At 46.5% G+C, this 19,338-nt stretch overlaps 1 protein-coding gene across 10 annotated transcripts in view; it reads left to right on the forward strand.

Annotated features, from left to right (window-relative positions):
• The window catches only part of CHD2 (chromodomain helicase DNA binding protein 2), a 100,460-nt gene extending 81,589 nt beyond the window's left edge, over positions 1 to 18,871 (forward strand). For 8 of the 10 annotated variants that reach the window (XM_032446881.1, XM_032446880.1, XM_032446882.1 and 5 more), the window contains 19 exons: positions 571 to 720; positions 812 to 960; positions 1,273 to 1,369; positions 2,070 to 2,162; positions 2,628 to 2,801; positions 3,691 to 3,866; positions 5,320 to 5,361; positions 7,259 to 7,398; positions 7,835 to 7,976; positions 8,118 to 8,268; positions 9,591 to 9,713; positions 10,186 to 10,314; positions 11,052 to 11,192; positions 12,371 to 12,505; positions 13,674 to 13,852; positions 14,245 to 14,344; positions 14,542 to 14,767; positions 15,142 to 15,391; positions 15,607 to 18,871. In XM_032446881.1, coding sequence (XP_032302772.1) covers positions 571 to 720; positions 812 to 960; positions 1,273 to 1,369; positions 2,070 to 2,162; positions 2,628 to 2,801; positions 3,691 to 3,866; positions 5,320 to 5,361; positions 7,259 to 7,398; positions 7,835 to 7,976; positions 8,118 to 8,268; positions 9,591 to 9,713; positions 10,186 to 10,314; positions 11,052 to 11,192; positions 12,371 to 12,505; positions 13,674 to 13,852; positions 14,245 to 14,344; positions 14,542 to 14,767; positions 15,142 to 15,391; positions 15,607 to 15,940 — 2,931 coding nt within the window. In that variant the 3' untranslated portion in view covers positions 15,941 to 18,871. The remainder of the gene's footprint in view (positions 1 to 570; positions 721 to 811; positions 961 to 1,272; positions 1,370 to 2,069; positions 2,163 to 2,627; positions 2,802 to 3,690; positions 3,867 to 5,319; positions 5,362 to 7,258; positions 7,399 to 7,834; positions 7,977 to 8,117; positions 8,269 to 9,590; positions 9,714 to 10,185; positions 10,315 to 11,051; positions 11,193 to 12,370; positions 12,506 to 13,673; positions 13,853 to 14,244; positions 14,345 to 14,541; positions 14,768 to 15,141; positions 15,392 to 15,606) is intronic. The other 2 variants (XM_032446884.1, XM_015873105.2) reach the window with 1 other exon arrangement.
• Positions 18,872 to 19,338: the final 467 nt, after the last annotated feature.

Below are 19,338 nucleotides of genomic sequence, written 5' to 3' on the forward strand. Positions count from 1 at the left end.
GCTGACTCACAGGCCATCCCCCATCCATGGGAAATGTCTGTCCTCACTCCAGGAGCCTGCACTGGTGGCAGCTCTTGATTGGCACAGGAGGTGAAGAAGGTGCTTCGTGATGGTGGGGAATGTAATAAATAAATGTGAGAAGGCAGAAGTGTGGGTGGGAGAGAAGGGAGGAGGGCTGTCCATGGGAGCTGCTCTTTCCCCTCTCCTGGGGGATCTCAGATGATCCTGATTCTGTCCTGGCACCCTGCACCTTTGGGCAGCGACTCAAACATTCCGTGTTTGGAACTGATCTCACTCCCAACAGACTGCAGACAACAAAAGCACGTGTCTGTCTGCTGCCTTCATGGGGATCTGATGAGCAGCGTGATCTGACCTTCAGAAGTGACTCCAAGGTGCCCTTCCCTGACCTTCCTCCTTTGTGCCTTGGTTTTCAGGCTTTTCCTCCTCTTCAAATGAAGTACGAGCGCACCAGAGCCTCCCTTGGTTTCCCTGTGTGACTTTGTAGTCACCAGTACTATTTTATATCCACTGTGATAGGCTGACTAACTTTGTTGTTGTTTTTCCCCCCAGGACTTCTGTTTCTTGCTGTCAACACGAGCTGGAGGGCTGGGAATTAATTTGGCCTCTGCTGATACTGTTGTTATCTTTGATTCGGACTGGAACCCCCAGAATGATCTTCAGGCTCAGGCTCGGGCTCATCGCATTGGACAAAAGAAACAGGTCAGAAGAGTTACCTGGAGTTACCTGCATCGCTGTGTCAGCACAGTGTTCAGGTCCTGGAAAATAGCTGTGTTCTTCTCTGGCTTTTCAGGTGAATATTTACCGCCTGGTCACAAAGGGTACAGTTGAGGAGGAGATCATTGAGAGGGCCAAGAAGAAAATGGTGCTGGATCATTTGGTGATCCAGCGTATGGACACCACTGGACGGACTGTTCTGGACAACAACTCTGGACGATCCAAGTAGGTGGTTGTGTCAGGAGAGCAGATACATCTGATAGAGCATGTGGCATAACCAGCTTCACCTTCTGATATCTACTCATTTGATCGGGTATGGGGCAAAAAAGAGCTTTCACTAATAAGTAATGGGAGCTTCCGTTAATTCACCTCACACAGTCGTTAATTTGGACACAGAGGATAAAGATGGTCAGAACTGGAAATGCATTACCTGTTTGCTCCTCATTTTAAATGGGAAAAACTTCAGAATGGTTTTGTGCTGTGACAAAACTGACTTAACAGCTCTAAACCCTTCTTCATTCTCCTTTCTGTTTGCAGTTCAAATCCTTTCAACAAAGAAGAGTTGACAGCTATTTTGAAGTTTGGAGCTGAAGATCTCTTTAAGGAGCTTGAAGGGGAAGAGTCAGAGCCTCAGGTAGTTTGACGCTGAAATAACATCACTGTTGGTAGTCCCCTGCAGGTCTGCATTGGGGATATATTTATGTCTGCTCACTTTCTTTGTGAGCTGGTACACAGGATGCACGGGAGTCCCAGAAGGAAGAGAGCTTTGGTGCTGAGATCAGGGGCTGCTGTTGGGGGTTAAGTAACAATGGTCACCAGAAGAGAGTCCCCAGGCTCCCTAGAATTCATGAGTTTGTTGTAGCACAGCTTGAGGAAAGCTCCGCTCCCTGCCTCCTCTGAGCATCTCCAGCTTCCTTCTTTTTGGGTTGTTCTTGTGAAGACACTGGAGCCAGCACAGTGAAGTCAAACAGGTCACTCCCTCCTTTCTGATCACAGCAGTGCTAGGCAGTTTATTATTGAGTGCTGTGACCAATTCTCTTAATGGCTCAAGTAGCAGAGCCACCCCTGGGGGAAAGAGTTTATACATCTCACTGTTGGAAAAATTTCCCTGCTGCTCGGCCTTGATGTTCTTTTTCTTCTGTCACTGCATTTATACTCTTTTGTACCACTTGAGATAGTTCATTCCTGCCCCTCACCGATGACACCCTGCAGATGTTAGAACTTTATTTAGGACATATCAGAACAATCAGTATTTAGCTATTGTACCCCGCAAGTCTGTTCTCAAAGCCTTCTGTTCCTTCCTTCTCTTTGACACGTTTTCCTTTCTGACTTAGGAGATGGACATTGATGAGATTCTGCGTTTGGCTGAAACACGAGAGAATGAAGTGTCCACCAGTGCCACTGATGAGCTGCTTTCACAGTTCAAGGTACAGACCCTTGTAGTGGGGTGCAGGAACGTGGCTCCCCATGTCTTGTCATAACGGTGAGGTTGGGAACAGACAGGACAAATCAGGCCCAGGGAGAGGTGCTCTGTACAAAGCGGCTTTCTGAGGGGCTGCCTGGACTTAATAGAAGGGCAGATGTGTAGGTATTCATTTCCTTTTAAGTGGTCTTGAAGGCTGTGAATAAAATGCTGAATTTACCAAATTTGGAAGCAAAAACGATAACTTAGGCTCAGCAGTACTTTTTAAACTGCACGTACTTTCTCAAGAGTTGTTAGCCCAAAGACGTGGCAAAGGACCAGGAATGTAGTGACATAAGGATCAGTTATACAATAATCATGGAAACGCTGGCAGAACTCCTATGGAGAATAAGTTGAAGCTTAGCAGACAGCTCTGGGATATTCCTGCCAGGGGAGGGAATTTATGAAAGTGTTTCTTTGCTTATAAAAGGTGGCGAACTTTGCAACCATGGAGGAGGAAGAGACAGAGTTGGACGAGCGGCCCCAGAAGGACTGGGACGATATCATTCCAGAGGAGCAGAGGAAGAAAGTGGAGGAGGAAGAAAGGCAGAAAGAATTGGAGGAAATCTACATGCTGCCTCGCATCCGGAGCTCAACGAAAAAGGTACAGCACATCTCCAAGAGCTGAGGGGCTGGAGGCCAGAGCTGGAAAAGACAATGCTTGTAGGGAAGCTTTCCTGTGCTTCTGCCCCATCTCCAAAGCTGGTTAGGGGTAACCCTCAGAGGGTGGCGCATCGGCCTCTTGTTGACAGCAAGGATTAGACCCATGGTTTGTCATGCAGTGTAGGAGCTCACACGGGATTTGGTGCAACTCATCTTAGACCAAGAAAACCTGTAGTGAGCACAGGGCAAAACAACTGCAGATGTTATTGAAGTTTGTCATTTCCAGGCTGTTTCTTTTCCTTGGGCTCTACAGCTATTCTTGCCTAAATGTTCTCTTGAGGGCAAAAGAGGTACCATCTTCCTAAATTTGTTTTCAGATGTTGTGATCTACTCAGATCCAACAGGAAGCAGTCTGTGAAACTGCTGAGATATGGGACTTTAGAGGGATTGTGAACTGTTCTACGGGATAAGATGAGGAAAAGATTTAAAGTGGAAGCTAGAGAAGGAAGAATCATTTGTATTGGATGATGGCAGTTGTTGTAATTGCACCTCACTTCTCAGGTGTCCTGGTTTTCAAAATACTCCAGATACTCCTAGGATACTATGGCACAAAACCATGGAAAATTAATGTGTTTTAAGGTCTTATACCTTAATAAATCAACATGCGGTTGGGAAACTAAAGGCTGTAAAGGAAGGATGACCATGGGAGTCTTAGCTAGCCAGAAATGGCAAGTATGTGTAACCATACTGGTTTGATTACACAATCTTCTGCATCTTCAGGAAATGGTGCTGAGTTGATTCAACATAAAACAGTGCCAATGCATGGGAGGGATGTAAGAGACCATCAGTATAGCAGTTAAACAGCCCTGCTATCCTTCTGCTGCATACAGGCTCAAACGAACGACAGTGAATCAGATGCAGAGACAAAGAGAAGGCTTCAAAGATCATCGGGGTCAGAAAGTGAGACTGATGATACCGATGATGAGAAGAGACCAAAGCGCCGTGGACGCCCTCGGAGCGTTAGAAAAGATACTGTGGAAGGATTTACTGATGCTGAAATCCGGAGGTCAGTGCTAAGCAATAGGGATGGTTCAGTAAACAAGTATAGAAACCCCACACGGGTGTTGGAAATGCCTAAATAATCCAAGAGATGTTCAGCTGTAAGCATGTCAGTGGTTTATTGAAGCTAGTTCTTTGGAACAGCTTCTGCACCCTTGTACAGTTCTATTTGCTACTGACTGATGACCTTAATATACAAATCTGAGCAAAATGGGCTGGGTTGTCTTCAGTTAGACTGCAGTCCAACTGGTACCTTCATAGAACCAATCCTTGAGGCAACCATCCAACCTGAGCCGTGTGGATTCTGTATTACATATGAGACTTAAATGCCATGAGATAGTGCTGGAGAAGCCAAGGTCTCTGGCCTTCCTGACATTTTTCTGGCAGCAGTCCTGATGAGTTAAGCCGAAGTGAAAGGCAGCCTCTGTCTGGCAAAATAAGCCCCACGAGAAGCAGTGGTCCAGTCAATCAGAGCAATAGTGTATCCTCTCCTGCACTGTGTCCCAGGAGTCAGCTGGGGGCTGAATTCCAAAGTATTATTTTCTTCTCATGTTTTCTTCTCCTTCTCAAGCCTTTCCCTCGGGCCTTTGTCCTATGGCTCTGCCCAGAGGTTCAGCCAAAAGCAGAACAGGGTTTGAGAGTCTTTGTTGCTTCTGTGTCTAATAAATGCATTTTAAAATGGGAGATGTTAAACCTTTTTGCATTGTGGTAGATGCCCTATATACAGCCACAAAACCAGCGAGGAGGAAAGAGGTGTTGCAATGTGACCTATAACAGCTGTTTTGGTTAAAGTGCTGTGTCTGAAAGAGGAAAAGATGGGGAAAAAAAAAGAAAGGAAAAAGTAGCTCATTTAAAAATAATCTGTTAGTCTGAGCACAAAGCACTGTTCAGTCACAGCCACAGTGTCTAACTCTTGCCTTGAAGGTGCCATTAGCAATGGCAGTGATTTTCACAACAAAAAGTAAGAAGTAAACATAAATAGCAATTCTTGTCTGCAAGGCTGGGTGATGGATTGCACCGCATTTGGCTGTTCTGCAAGAGGTTGTTGCACTTACAGCCTGAGCTTTAAAATTACTAATGATGTTGATTTAATGCCTCTTTAATCTTTGGAAATTGAAGTTATTAATTACCAACAGGGTGAGAGCTGATGCTTTCTCCTATTTATTTATTTTTTACATTACAGTTGTCTCTCCTCTTTTTTGTCATCTGTCAAACATCTGACATTCATACCAATGTTCTGTTCTTCTCCAGCTGAGGTCACAGAACTCTTTGAGGGGGGGGGGGGGTTAATGGATTAAGCTCCCCAGTCCTGAGAGATGCTTAGCTAATCAGTGTGGAATGTGAGGTTGATAATATGACAGGCTGTAATTAATACATCCAAACGTATTTGTGAGATTGGACACGTGTTTTATGGCAGTTGCTTTAGTTCTTTGTTTGGTTTTGTTTTGTTGTTTTCTTAGGTTTATCAAGGCTTACAAGAAGTTTGGACTGCCTCTTGAGCGGTAAGTCTCAACCTGGCCTTTCTCCAGAGGTTTCTTGTGGGGAAATGTTGTGTTTCTGAGCACTGCCATACACGCACTGCTGTAGGTGTTTGTCAGCCTCACCTGACAGCACAGAGCCCAACAAGTTTGCTGTCATGTGCTCTAGTAACTCAACACTACCATATGGTCTCTCATGTCTCAGTTGGTGGGCACTGATGACTACTGCCCAAAGAGCAGCTGGATCACTAGTGCTGCTGGCACAATCTGGCCCTCAGGGCTTTTCCATCCTGCCTTGAAAGAAGCAGGAGCAGCTGCCTGAACAGCAGACGTGACCCAAAACACTGGTCAAGTTTCTCCATACATGTTACAAGGGCTGCTGCAAAAGCAATGCTCCTGTTTGATGATGTTGGCCACTGATGTCAGAGGCAGGTCTTGGCAGCAGGGCATTAGAAGTTGAGCCTTCCCATCAACTGGGAGATTATGGTGAGGGAACTGTGTACAGAGCTGAGTACTGCCTTCATTGCATTGGAAATGATGGTGCCAATGTTGGAATATCAGAGTTTGTGCAAGGTGGGTACTGTGAATGCTCACACAGAACAGACGCTGTGTGCAAGTTTGCCAGGACCTACAGAGTCAGTGTGAGGCTGAAGGTGACAGTTTACTGGATCACACTGTTACTAGTGACAAGATGTGGCATCACCGCTATGAGCTGGAGTTAAAAGAGCAAGAAAAATTTCAAGACAAGGCCTCAGTGGATAAAGTGATGTGCACTGTCTTTTGGGATAGGAAAGGAGTGATCTTTCTGGATTTCCTGGAACCCAGACAAACCATCAACTCTGTCCACTACATTGCAGTGCTGAGTAAGCTGAAGGCTCAGAATTCCTGAGTCAGGTCAGAGAAGGCAATGATAATACCAGGCCCTACTCCAGTTTTATATTAGAGCACGTTGCCAGTCTTGGCTAGACTGTCCTACAACACCCACTGTACAGTCTGGATTTGGCACCTTCTGACTTCCATCTGTTTGTGCTGATGAAAGATGGAGTCCATGGGCAACATCCCCCTAGCAATTACAGCTGTGAAACTGTGGGTTCCCTCCACTGGTGCAGTTTTTTACAAGCATGACATGCAAGCTCCTTCTCATTGCTGGCCAAAATGCACAGCTAATGGTAGTGACAATGCTGAAGGGCAGTGTTTTGTAGGTGAGAATTTGCGATATCAAATGGTGTTGCTGTGCTCTTTGTATCTCTTGTTGTTTCAAGTGGAAACAAATAGGAGGCATTACTTTCAGAGTAACTTCTGCAACCTCAAGATTGAATGTGCAGCATCTTTCTCTCATCTTTCTCCCTCTCATGGGGATGTGGGGAAAGGCATTGCCCTCAACTCTGGGTCTGCACAGCCCCAGTGCTGTGCTCCAGCATGGATAAGGTGATGGTGCATGTGGTGGGTCTGCTAAGCTGGCACCCTTAGTGAGGTCTTGGAGCCAGGGCAGGAATCCCTGCGTGTGTTGTCTGAGAAACTACTGTTTTTTCAGCTGGTTGTACTCTTTGGTTGTGAAACGCAAGGTTAGTATGGGCCTTGATGTTATGAAATTCAGCCAGGCAAGAGAGACAGCAGATGGCAGCTTTTGACCACCACATGGAGCTAAGGCAGCGCTGACAAGGAGGGCATAAAGCACGCTGGGCAGTCAGTGATAGACAGTTCTCACCTTTGCTTTAAAGCTGAAAAAGCTGAAGGACCAGGTCTGTTACGCTACATCTGCACTGTGCTGCAGTTGTCAGAACTGGAAAAAGTACTAAAACCTGTGCCAGCTTCACTCACACAGAATCACAGAATGACCCGGGTCATAAGAAATGGGATATTGGGATAAGAAATGCTACATAAAATATAAAACTTGCAATTTGTTTTTCCCCTTTCCCAGGCTGGAGTGCATTGCCAGGGATGCTGAGCTGGTGGACAAGTCTGTGGCTGATCTGAAGCGTTTAGGAGAACTCATCCACAACAGCTGTGTGTCAGCGATGCAGGAATATGAGGAGCAGCTGAAAGAAAACCCAGGTGAAAGTAAGTGAGAGCTGCTGCAGTTAGAATGTTTTTGGTGAGCGATAAACTGATGAGAAGCCATTCCTTGCTGCTGAAACGGGGTGGCTATTCCACACTGCAGCTTCTTAAATCATCCCATCTCCACCAGGCAGCTGCTGCCAATAGAGATACACAGGGGTTTGGAGATGTAGGGCTGCGTTTCCCACACCGTTTCTGCTGCTTCTGATGTATAAAACTTCTGAAGCAACACTCCAGCGTATTTAAATGTATTTTGAAGGTGTGGGGATGCTTTAGATGCAGATCTAAGTGGATTGATAACGATAAATCATACAGGGAACCTATGTTAGCAGTTTTTCTTTAAAGAAATTGTGAGGTGTTGATCTCTGTGTGTCTGTCCAGGCACTGGTTTTTTCCACACAAAAACACCCATTCCTAGTTGCTGTGTTTTGTTACTAAGCAGGAAAAGGACCTGGGAAAAGAAGAGGGCCTACCATCAAGATCTCTGGTGTCCAAGTGAATGTGAAATCCATCATCCAGCACGAAGAGGAGTTTGAAATGCTGCATAAATCCATCCCTGCAGACCCAGAAGAAAGGAAGAAGTGAGTTTGAATGACTAAATGGGCAGCACAGAAAGAGACTCGGGGCATTTGGATTTTGTAGTGGAAAGAGACTAGCCTAGATATGTGGGTTTGCTTTAGCCCTGCAGCATTAAAAGCAGCTCATGTTTGCAATGCCTTCAGGTACCGCCTGACGTGCCGTGTCAAAGCTGCCCATTTTGATGTAGACTGGGGAGTGGAGGAGGATTCTCGCTTGTTAGTGGGAATTTACGAGCATGGTTATGGAAACTGGGAACTAATTAAAACAGATCCGGAATTGAAGTTATCTGATAAGGTAGGTGGCTTTGCATGTTGCTTATATTGGGTCCATTATAGTCTTCATAGAGAACACATGTGATTTAGTCCAGAAACAGATGTTTGTTTGTAGCCACTCCAAAAATAATAATAAATAATAACAAGGGAAACAGCAACCTCTGTGGAATGCTGCATGCTTGATGGAAAGCAGGGTTGTCTGATTTGATTGGCAGTAAATCTTCTCTGAACAGTACCATATGCACCACCCCGAAATGATGCAGGAAGAAAAGAGTAATGCTGACACATGTGGCTCTGTGCACAGTATTGAGGGTACATTACAGTTGTGACTTGATATTTCCGTGAGCGACTCACAAAGAGCTGAGTTCAAATCTGTGTGTGGAAGTTATTTTAAGTTATTTTTCACAGATTTTAGGCTGTTTATGTCAGGAGTGCTCTGTGTTAGCGTTCAGGGTATGGTTCTATGACTGGCTGTGACAGCAAAGCCAGATGGAAAGCCTCTATCGCTTTCCTCTGTTCCTCAGTCATTCCCATATGAGCTCTTTGTAAGGGCCACATTGAAATGATCTCGGTTACAAATAAGCTGCCATCCTTTGTGTCAGCACCGTGGAAGGAGTGTGCACTGCAGCACTGGGCTGAGGAACACAGGGATGCTGCATCAGCTTGGCTGCCAATATGCTTCATTGCCATGACATCCCCTCTAGTGCTTTTAGAAAAGATCAGGTTGTGATCGAGGTCCTTCCTACGTGAAGTTTCAGAAAAGGCATTTTACATTTGCCTGAGACACACCATCCAATTTCCAACGAAACAAGAAAGTAACCTTAGCTGGTGAGCTGAAATACGTTCTCCGCAAATTGGTACCTTGCAGCTTTGTTTTCCAATAAAAGTCTTGTGTTTCTACATTACTGTATCAATGTCTGAGGTCACCAGAGAAGACGAGGCTGCTCTGACAAGGCTGTCACAAGTGAATCTGTTGAATCAAAGAGGGTGGACTCAGAACTGCAATGCAAGGTCCCAAATATATTTTGCAGGGCTTTTTTTTTTTTCCCTTTGCACTTCCAAGCCTGTAGAGAATCTAGAGAGCTGCCTTCAGGATCCTTTCACCTGCAAAATGCCACAGGGAGAGATTGTTGCTTGGAGCTTTGCTTATGGATAGACAGGGAGAGTCTGTGTGAAGTTCTTCAGGCTGGTGGAAATGTTTGAGCCTTGTCATTCCCCCTGGAAGGTGCAGCATCTCCAGCCATTCGCTGCACCTGAAAGCAGTGCTGCCAGCATGCAATTCTTTTGCCAAGGTTTGATGTGTACATGTGAATGTATCTTTTTTTTTTTTCTTCTTTATCGAAGATCCTGCCTGTTGAGACAGATAAGAAACCTCAGGGAAAACAGCTCCAGACCCGAGTTGATTATCTACTGAAACTGCTGAAGAAGGATCTGGAGAAGAAAGAAAATATGAAAGATGGGGAAGAGGTGAGACACAGCTGCTTGGCTCAGAGTTTCTCAGGGTGAGGGGTTGGTTGGTAGTAGGGGGCAAGACAGCTTGTGTGGGTAGGTGACTGAGTTTGTCTTACATGAAAGAATATTGACTTGTTCGCTGTCTGATTGCCCTGTGATGCTGAGGTGATAATCGGTGGGGGACGTGTAATTGGTTATTGCACTTACCAAAGGACTGCAGTGTCACACTTTAATTCCATATACACCAGTCAATGGATGTTTGAGATATTCCCTTGACCTCTTACATTTCACAAGCTATTCCTCTTTCTGGCTGATATTTGTCTGTCTAATTTTGTATGTGGCCCGCCAAGCTTTCCCGCGGTTCCCCAGGCATCCTGGCACCCTGCAGGAGCTGCAGCTGTTAGCGAGACGTTCAGGAGATGGGCTATGCCTCTAGGAAGCAGCTGTCAGTATTTCCTTGTTCTGACTTGTTCTGTCTTCTCTCCAGGGCAAGCTAAAGAAGAGGAAACCACGAGTAAAGAAAGAGAACAAGGCTCCCAAAGTCAAAGATGAGCATGGGAACGAACTCTCCCCTCCTCGGCACTCAGACAACCAGTCAGAAGAAGGTGAAGTCAAGGTGAGTCAGCTTGAATAGCAGCCTGTCCAGGTTTCCTCGGGCTGTGCTGTTACTACAGAAACTCACGTTGAGAAGCACCCCTGGCAATTGCCCTGTGGGGTCAAGGGGAGCAATAGAGAGCATTCCCACATGAGAATAGTAAGCTTACAGAAAAAATACATGCAACTGTTGAGGTGGAAGAAGGACCTTTCCCACCTGCTCTTTCAGATCAGTCCTTCAGGTGTTTTGGGGAGGATTTTAGAAGGGCCACAAACATCCACATGCTGACCTGGAGGAAAGGTGGTCTCAGGACAAAATCTGTTGCCCTTATAAAGGAGAGAAAGAAGAATTGTTTCCTTTTCAGTATATCAGCCAGTCGTGAAGCTGGAGTTTACCAAGGTCATACTGTTGCTTAGAAAACCTTCTGTCATTGAGTGGTTTGGCTTGTAGTCTAAGGCTTTTTGTTCGTGTTCTGATCAGTATCTGCCTTATGGACTGAGCGTTCTCCAGCACGACTGGCATAGGAAAGTGGTGCTTATCTGAAGTCTGCCAGGGGCTCGTATAATTTTTATGCCCTGTTGTTCAGAGTTGTTTGGGTGGATTGCAGCACCGGTCCTGCTGTCAGGTTAAAGAGGTGTGAGGGCAAATTTGGATGGATGTCAACAAATGCTTGCTTTTCAAAGATGCACGTTTTATGGAAGAATGTGTATGTGAGGTGAAGGACTCCAGCTTTGACTGTGCTGTGACTGATTTTCTAGGATGATGGCTTGGACAAGAGCCCAGTGAAAAAGAAACAGAAGAAGAAAGAGAACAAAGAGAATAAGGAAAAACAGACAAGCACTAAGAAGGAGAAGGAAAGTGATAAAGAGAAAAAGAGGACAAAAGAGAAGAAAGAGAAGGTATGCAATACTCTTGAGCAAGTTTAAGGGCCAGGGAACTCTGAACGGAGGGATGAGGCTGTGGGTCCTATTTAAGGCCTTGTGTGTGAAGTCATTAACAAAACACCAGGGTGAGTCCTTATCCATTTCGCAGCCTTCCTGAACTTCTTAGTGTGCAGAACTGCACTAAGGAGTGGAAAAGGTGACATATCCTAAGCCTTGTGAAAAAGGAACAAAAAGGAAGAAGATTCTGTTGGACTGCCTGCAAAGTACAGCTGTCCCTGTGACAGCAGCACGGCTCAATAGCTGGTGTTAAGGAAGAAATGGTGTAGAGCATGGAGCACTCAGTTCAAAGTTATGTTCAGCTGCGATTTATCACAGGATTGGCAGCTACTTGTCTGCATTCCCCTCTAATTTAAATTCACCCCAAATAACCTAGCAGACAGTTCTGCCAAGACTAGATTAACCTTGTGACTGTTTAGGACTCATCAGAATGAAGGTTTCAACACCAAGGGTATGTCATAGGCTAAAATGTCCCTTGAATTTTGGGTATGACTGCCTTTAGGCTGGATTCAGATTGGAAGAGAAGTAAAAGGTTCTGGAATGATTACCTGACGTACCTGTCCAGTGAGCAGGTGTGTACTGTGTGCTCACTGTGTTTTGACACTGAGGTTACGAGTACAGACCAGGGAACTTTATTGCATATGTAAGGGAAGGTTTGCTTTCCAGTGATTTTTCATGTGGTTTTGACTGCAGGTAAACCATATAAGTCAAAATTCACACTTAATTTAAATCCGAGGTTGCTTTCCAGAACAGCTAGTTTGAGGACTAGTGATGCTGTATGAAGTTGCAGGTCTTCATAGACATGAGACTGCTCCAGGCTCTTTGCAAGGGGCATGTATTCTTTAGCTTAACCTCTCTTCCAAGTCTTCCAATGCTGTTTTTTTCTATCCATGAATATAACAATAATATTCAGGTCCAAAACATTGGCTCTTAGTTCCTTCTTGCTCCCTCAGGGATGACATAAAGCTAAACAGAGGCATTACAGCAAAACAGTTTGAAAGCTTGGGAGGAAGGTTGTAGGAGCTGTGCCCAGGGTTTAACAACTGCCAGTAACAATAGTGTGCGGGCTGTTACTTGGATCACTTGTGGGGTTCTGCAGACTGGTTCATCATGTGATGTAATTTGTCCTTGTAAAGCCTAAAGGTGGTGAAGCCAAATCTGGAAGTAAAGGGAAGAGATCACAAGGTCCTGTCCACATTACAGCAGGGAGTGAACCAGTCCCCATTGGAGAAGATGAGGATGATGATCTGGACCAAGAAACATTCAGCATAGTGAGTATTTTCCTCAGGAGATGGGATGGTAATGGCAGAGCCTCCCAGTAGGCCAGTGTTTGCTTGTACTTTATCTGAGGGTGTGTTTTAGGTAAATCCACTTCAGCAAGGAAAGACCCTCCTCATAGAGCCCCTCAAACTAAAACTATCAACCCATAATCAACCCATATCCCCCCCCTACAACTATCAACCCATGTAAGCAGTTGTTCCCCCTCATTTTTATATGTTCCTTCAAGTACTGGAAGGATAAACTCCCACTGCTCACTTGGCAGCCTGGGTCACAGATGATACTGCAGCCTGACGTGGCAGTCTTGTCTGCTGTAGGAGCCACTGAGCCATTGGGTTTGTTCTAGGTGGCCAAATGCAGGGGACTTGAAGAGTGACCTTGTATGGCTGTAGTCACAGTATGGAGTTGTTGGAGTTGTATAAATGCCCTGGCAGCAAACATGCCTGCAAGGCTTGTAAAAATAGCCTTTGTATTGAAAGTTGTTGTGACAGATGCTCCTCTGCCTGACTCGCAAAGTGAAATGCTGAAGTATCTGTTTTTAAAAACAGTTCCATACTTTGAAATCTCCGTATTTTCAGATCTGTGTGTTCCCTGTAGGCCCTGTGTTATCTTTGTGCCTTTTCTTTTTTCCCCTTTTATTTTCCCTCTGTGGTGCATGAAAGGTCCAGTCAGGCAGTGGAAACCTGTCTGATGTACTGTCTGTGCAAAGTGCTGATGCCTCCAGTAGAAAAAGGTGATGCTTTCATCTCATGTCTCCTGGTCTTAATAAAAGCAATAGATTAAAGCAAACACAGGCTGGGATGGACAGGGAAGCTATTGAGAGCACTAATTCAGCTGGGGCTGCTTGCTCAGCGTGTCAATGCTCAGTTCCACTTCCCTGCCTGTCCTGGGATCAGCCTGTGTGCATTTACTGTATGCAAAGCAAACTATTCACCCCTAAAAGGCTGGGGGACAGCGGAGATGGAGAGACTCATCTTTTCCTGATTATTTTCTGCAGCATGTCTAACAAATTGCTGCTTTCAGAGATGATTTCTCCTTGCCTAACGGTTAGATAAAGCTAATATCTCATGCTAATGAACTTTCAGCTCTCTCTGATTAACAAGGGAACAGTGCAGAGCCCTTTGCCAAGTGAATCACTTCCTACTCTGTTTCTTTCTCAAGTGCAAGGAAAGGATGAGACCAGTAAAAAAAGCACTGAAGCAACTTGATAAGCCTGATAAGGGACTGACGGTTCAAGAACAGCTGGAGCACACACGCAACTGCCTCCTAAAAATTGGGGACCGCATCTCTGAGTGCCTTAAAGCCTACACTGACCAGGATCTTATCAAGCTATGGAGAAGGTGAGGGATCATTTTATCTCCTGTTGCTAATCTGTGATATATCTAAATGGCACTTGTAGGCTGCTGGGGTTTATGTGGATCAGTAACGTGAACGTAAGAGAAACCTCATGTTCTGTAGCCCATTCAGTCCTTGACCAGCCTCTGGTGAGGGTTTTGTCTCCAAGTTGTGCTGGTTTCATTTAAATTAATTTCAGAGCTAGTTTAGAGAAACCAGTGCAAAACAGTCATTCTACTTGGAAGGGCTTTGTTCCAGCTCTCCTGAAACATCCTGTCCTGAGCTGGAATGTGCCTGTTTTCCTTAGAGGGCAGCACTGATTTGGTGTTGGTTTGGAAGCAGATGGCAGTTGAACAGCTCACGTAGCAATTAACAGAGAAAGTTCATGTCCTTCCAGGAACCTATGGATATTTGTCTCCAAGTTCACAGAATTCGATGCCAGAAAACTGCACAAACTCTACAAGATGGCTCATAAGAAAAGATCGCAGGAAGAGGAGGTGAGATGGGAAGTGCTTTTTCTCTGGGTGCTTGCTTTAATGCTTGTTGTGCTTGCTTGCATTTGGGCAGAGCTGCTTCACAAGGAGGTGGGTGGCCCACAGAATGGGGGATCTCCAACCCAGGGCCTGACAGACTCACGTAATCTGAGTTGTGGTTGATGAGCAGCTGAGCTGTAACTCTCTCTTACCCTTTGCAGGAGCAGAAAAAGAAAGAGGACATGGCCAGCATGCCCAGCATGAAGAAGCCGTTCCGCCCAGAGCCTTCGGGCTCCAGCCGTGATCCCACCATGTCCCAGTCTCACGTGCCTCACAATCCTCATTCCCAGAAGCTCCACATGCCCCCTTCCCATGCCCAGCAGCAGATGCACGGGCACCCACGTGAAAGCTATGGCCATCCCCCCAAGAGACACTTCAGCAACACGGGTGAGTGCTGGGAAACCAGAAGCAGCCATTCACTCCTAACCTTGTGGCAGTTTGTTTGCTTTTGGACATGGATTGTGGTTGCTCGGGTTTAAAGGTGATGGGATGGAATGTATGTGATTGCTGTTGTTATTGCTGGGCTAGAAAACATGATAACAGTGTGAGGAAAGAGTGTAAAAAAAAAAAACCAAAAACAGGAGAGAATAAGATTTGCTAGAATAATGGTGAGGGAATACAAAGAATAAAATGTGATCCATGTAATTTAGGGAAGAAAAAGTCAAAGGAGCAACAGTAAAAGGTTATCAGTTCTTTGAGGATTGAGCAAAGAAGAAACAGGCTTAAAATTAAAGCACTTCTCACTGCTTTCCTCACTGCAGACCGAGGAGAGTGGCAGCGAGATCGAAAGTTCAGCTATAGCGGCAACAGCAACCAGATGTGGGGTGGGGAACGGCATCACCAATATGAGCAGCACTGGTACAAGGACCACCACTATGGGGACCGGCGATCTCGCGGAGACCCCCACCGGAGCTCTGGGAACTACAGACCAAATAACCTCTCCCGCAAGAGGCCGTACGAGCAGTACAGCAGCGACCGAGACCATAGAGGCCACCGGGATTATTATGACAGGTAATTCTAGTTCCTCTTGGGAAGGCTGGCAGGGGTTTGCAGCAGTGCACCCAGCCACCGTGGACGAGCGTTCATAGAATCATGGAGGTTGGAAAAGACCTCTAAAGACCATCTAGTCCAACCGTCACCCCATCCCACCATGCCCACTAAATCACATCCCTCAGTGCCGCTTTCCTTACACAACTGACCTCCACCCACCCATTTTCCCTCTGCAGGCACCACCACGACTCCAAGCGCCGGCGATCCGATGAGTTCAGGCCTCAGAATTACCACCAGCAGGATTTCCGACGGATGTCTGATCACAGGCCGCCCATGGGATACCATGGCCAAGGACCTTCGGACCACTACAGGTCCTTCCACACAGACAAACCGGGAGACTACAAACAGCCCCTTCCTCCACCTCACCCTTCAGTGTCGGACCCTCGCTCGCCCCCCTCTCAGAAATCTCCTCATGATTCCAAGTCGCCTCTCGATCACAGGTCGCCTCTGGATAGGTCGCTAGAACAGAAAAACAATCCAGACTATAACTGGAACATGAGGAAAACGTAAAGCGACCGAGAAGGGGGGAAACACGTCTTGAAAGACTTGGATGCAACAACCAGAAACTCTGAACATGCTGCTATCATCTTGCTGGGTCAAGGAGGATTTTGGAGGAGCGGGTGGAGGAAGACTCAGTTCTAATTTGGGTTCCCATTTTGTTTCCCCCCTTTTCTCTCATTGAACCTTGGAACCAGACTTGCCTCATTCTTTTTCTTTGGTTTGTTTTCCCCAATCCAACAGACACATGGAGAATTCTCCTCGGCCACAGTGTTTCCCCAGAACCAAGAAGGTGGATCAGTGCTGCTTAGGATTGTGCCAGAAGGCTGCGTGCCTGCTCGGCCTTCATGTTACGTGACAGATGCTGCTCTGGGATTGGGGATAAGCTGGTTGGGCTGGGCTTTGTGTGTAACCAGCATAGGTCAATGGATGGTATATTCCAGGAGGGATAGGAGAGTCCCTCAGCATCCAAGCTGTTGTTGCCACAAGGGCTTGGTTGAAAGAGGGACTCTGTGTCCCTACAGTGACTCCAAAGGAGTTGGATCCATGCTGGTGACAATCCATCGCTTTTCTGGACTCATAATCATTTCTTGTGTCTTTATCCATTTCAAGAAACTGGCTCTGCTCTCACTGCTGTTGTGCTCCCTGCCGCAGAAGAGCAGAGGGGGGATCCAGAGCTGGAACCAGCAAATCTTGACTCTGTGAGGCTCTGGGATATGTGAAAACAGGCAGACTTCTGTAGCAAAGGCTTGCTTCACTTCTAACAAGTAGGGAAGAAATGAGGGTGAGAGCAGTATTTCCTTGTGGGCAGGGCACAGGAATTCAGAACAAGACCCCTCTTCTCTCCTGACGTGGGCAGCTTGGATATCCAGGAATTGACACAGCTGCTGGCTGGGAGCTGTGAGTTACCAGGACCAGAGATGGCTCTTGGCATCTGGGGACCTTGGAGCTCCTAATTCTGGGCAAGTCATTTCTCTCTGTGCTTCACAAAATGGTGATCACAAGCCTTTACTACAACCAAAAGATAAGGGGTGGTAGCACAGAGATGAACGGCAGCGCTGTGGGCTGATCTCTGTCTGGGAATGGTCACACCTGTCACCTTTCAGCAGTCCATCTATGTTGGAGATGTGCCTGCGGGCTTAGCACTTAAGTGAGGAGGAAGAAAATGAGGAATTCAGGACTTGGTACTTAAAAATTCCTGGTGCAGATGTCTCAGAGGCCCAACATGCCAGAGGGAGAAGAGGGGTTTGCAGCCCAGCTCAGCGGGATTCAGAGCAAACATTCCTCCAAGTGTTGGAGTCGTTGCAAGTGATACAGAACAGTGTCCAGCCAGCGGTGTGGGGACAGGTTGCTGGTCAGAAGTCAGTGTGGTCTGTGTCATTAGAGCCGCATCCCTGTCCCAACAGCCAGTCTGCTCAGATCATGGTGTCTGAGGATGCTTTGTCTCTTAGAGTTCAGTATTAAAGATCAGGCTGTTCCAGGCTGTTCTTCTTGGTGGGGGGACAGAAGTTGAGGCTCTGTTGAGATGCCAGTATATGACCTTAATAAGCTGTGATGTCCTTTCCCTGTTAGTCTGAGGGGTGTTGAGGGCTGGCCTTCCTGCTCCGGGCGCTTTGTGAAGCGCACACAAATCAACACTAACCCCCAGGTCTCCCCTCCACGCCGTGCTGGAGGCGTTGAGGCAACGCGTTCCCGCTGCCTTTCTCACTAAGCTGTGATTGCACTTGCTGTGGTATTTAACAGAGAGGTCCTTTCTTTTCAGAGGTATTAGCTTTTAAAGTAAGGATTGGAAGAAACCTCACAGGGGCAAAGAGAAATTGCTCTTTTCATTCACGTTCACACAGTGGTGCTATCGTGATGGAAAGTTTGTGCCATACAAGTCGTAGCAGGAGGCAATACTGGCCAGACCAGTGTTAGGGTTGGTGCAGGATTAACTTCAGACTCCAACAAGAGGCACTTCTGTGCGCGTACGTGAGGGGTTCTGTTCATCCTGGGTTCCGAGCATGAGGTGGTTTGGGGTTTCTTCCTTGAAATCAGTGCAACAGCAAAAGCTTTGCCTATAGCTGGCAGAGCGGTGCCCGCTGTCACATTGGTTTGCTACTGAACAGTCACCTGCTTCTGCTCACTCTCAATGCACGGCTCTATACTGGGCTGCACATTCACACGGCTGGAAATCTGCAGGGAGTCTTCCCCAGGTGTGTGCACGCATCTGATCCCCTCCAAACAGGGACCAGACGTAGTCACTCGGTGTGGGTGGCATCGGAGGGGACAGATCCACAGCCATAAACATCACTGCGGTGTCTGTGTCGGCATTTGGAGTTGGAACTACATGATCCTTGAGGTCCCTTCCAACCCGGGTCATTCTGTGATTCTGTGTGATCCGGTACAGCTCTTCCTTCTGAGCCAGCTGTGGGGTTTCCTCTCTCCTCTTTGCTCTCTGTAGCACCGTGTTGGCTTTGTTTGTCCATTTGTGTCTTCGTTGGTTCATTCCTTCATTCATTCATGTCACTTTAAGATCCTTTTTCAGCCCCGACCCCTTGGAAATGCTGTGAGCTCGGCCCATCGGGTCCCACAGAGCAGACAGGAGCTGCGGTGCCCAACCCAGGTGGCTCTGAGGTCCCTTATATGAACAGTTTAATTCACCCCCCACAGAAACACTTCTCTGCTTTCACTCATTTCCTCCCCACCTCCACCTCCCTCCAGGGAGAGAAGGACTCTTTACTGTAAAAGTCTTTTAAACCTGTTGACTAAAAGAACAGTTAATTAATATTAATTTATATTTGTGAAAAGAAAAAGAAAAAAAAAAAAGAAAAAAAAAAGCCACTGTCCTAGTGATTTCTGATGTAAATATGTTGTTTATATAGTATGTATTAAATTTTCCTACATTGTAAAACTGCTGTACTTTGGATTCTTGTATATTAAAAAGTGTTCCTGAGGTTTTCAGAGCTGTGCCAGACTGGATGCGATGCGGAGGGTGCTGCAAAATGGGGCTGGCACAGGATTGAGGGACCTTTCCCTGCATTGCCACGATGGGGGTTTGTATTGTGCAGGATTTAGTGTGTCCAGGTTGTTCTCGGCTCTTTGACGTTGTTTCTCAGCCTGTGGTGATAGAGGTCGATCCAGACTTGGAAACCTCTTTACATGGGAATTTCCACCTGATCAGTAGAAGCTGTGCCATTTCCTTGCTGGTTTCCAGCCAGGATGGTAATATTTATCCAACCTTCAGCTCTTCAGGATCTCCGTGAGTGTATAATCCTCTTTTTGGCCCTTTCTTGGGTAAATTCCCCTTTCTCTGTTCCTAGTTCATTGGTGGCATTCTCACCTCCCCCATTCCCCCCCCATCACCTCCACCCCTCCCCAGGTGCGATGTGATGTGCTGCTTCACTCGGCTTTATTTCCCCTCCACCCAT

Source organism: Coturnix japonica, chromosome 10 (assembly GCF_001577835.2).
Source record: "Coturnix japonica isolate 7356 chromosome 10, Coturnix japonica 2.1, whole genome shotgun sequence".
Classification (NCBI taxonomy): domain Eukaryota; kingdom Metazoa; phylum Chordata; class Aves; order Galliformes; family Phasianidae; genus Coturnix; species Coturnix japonica.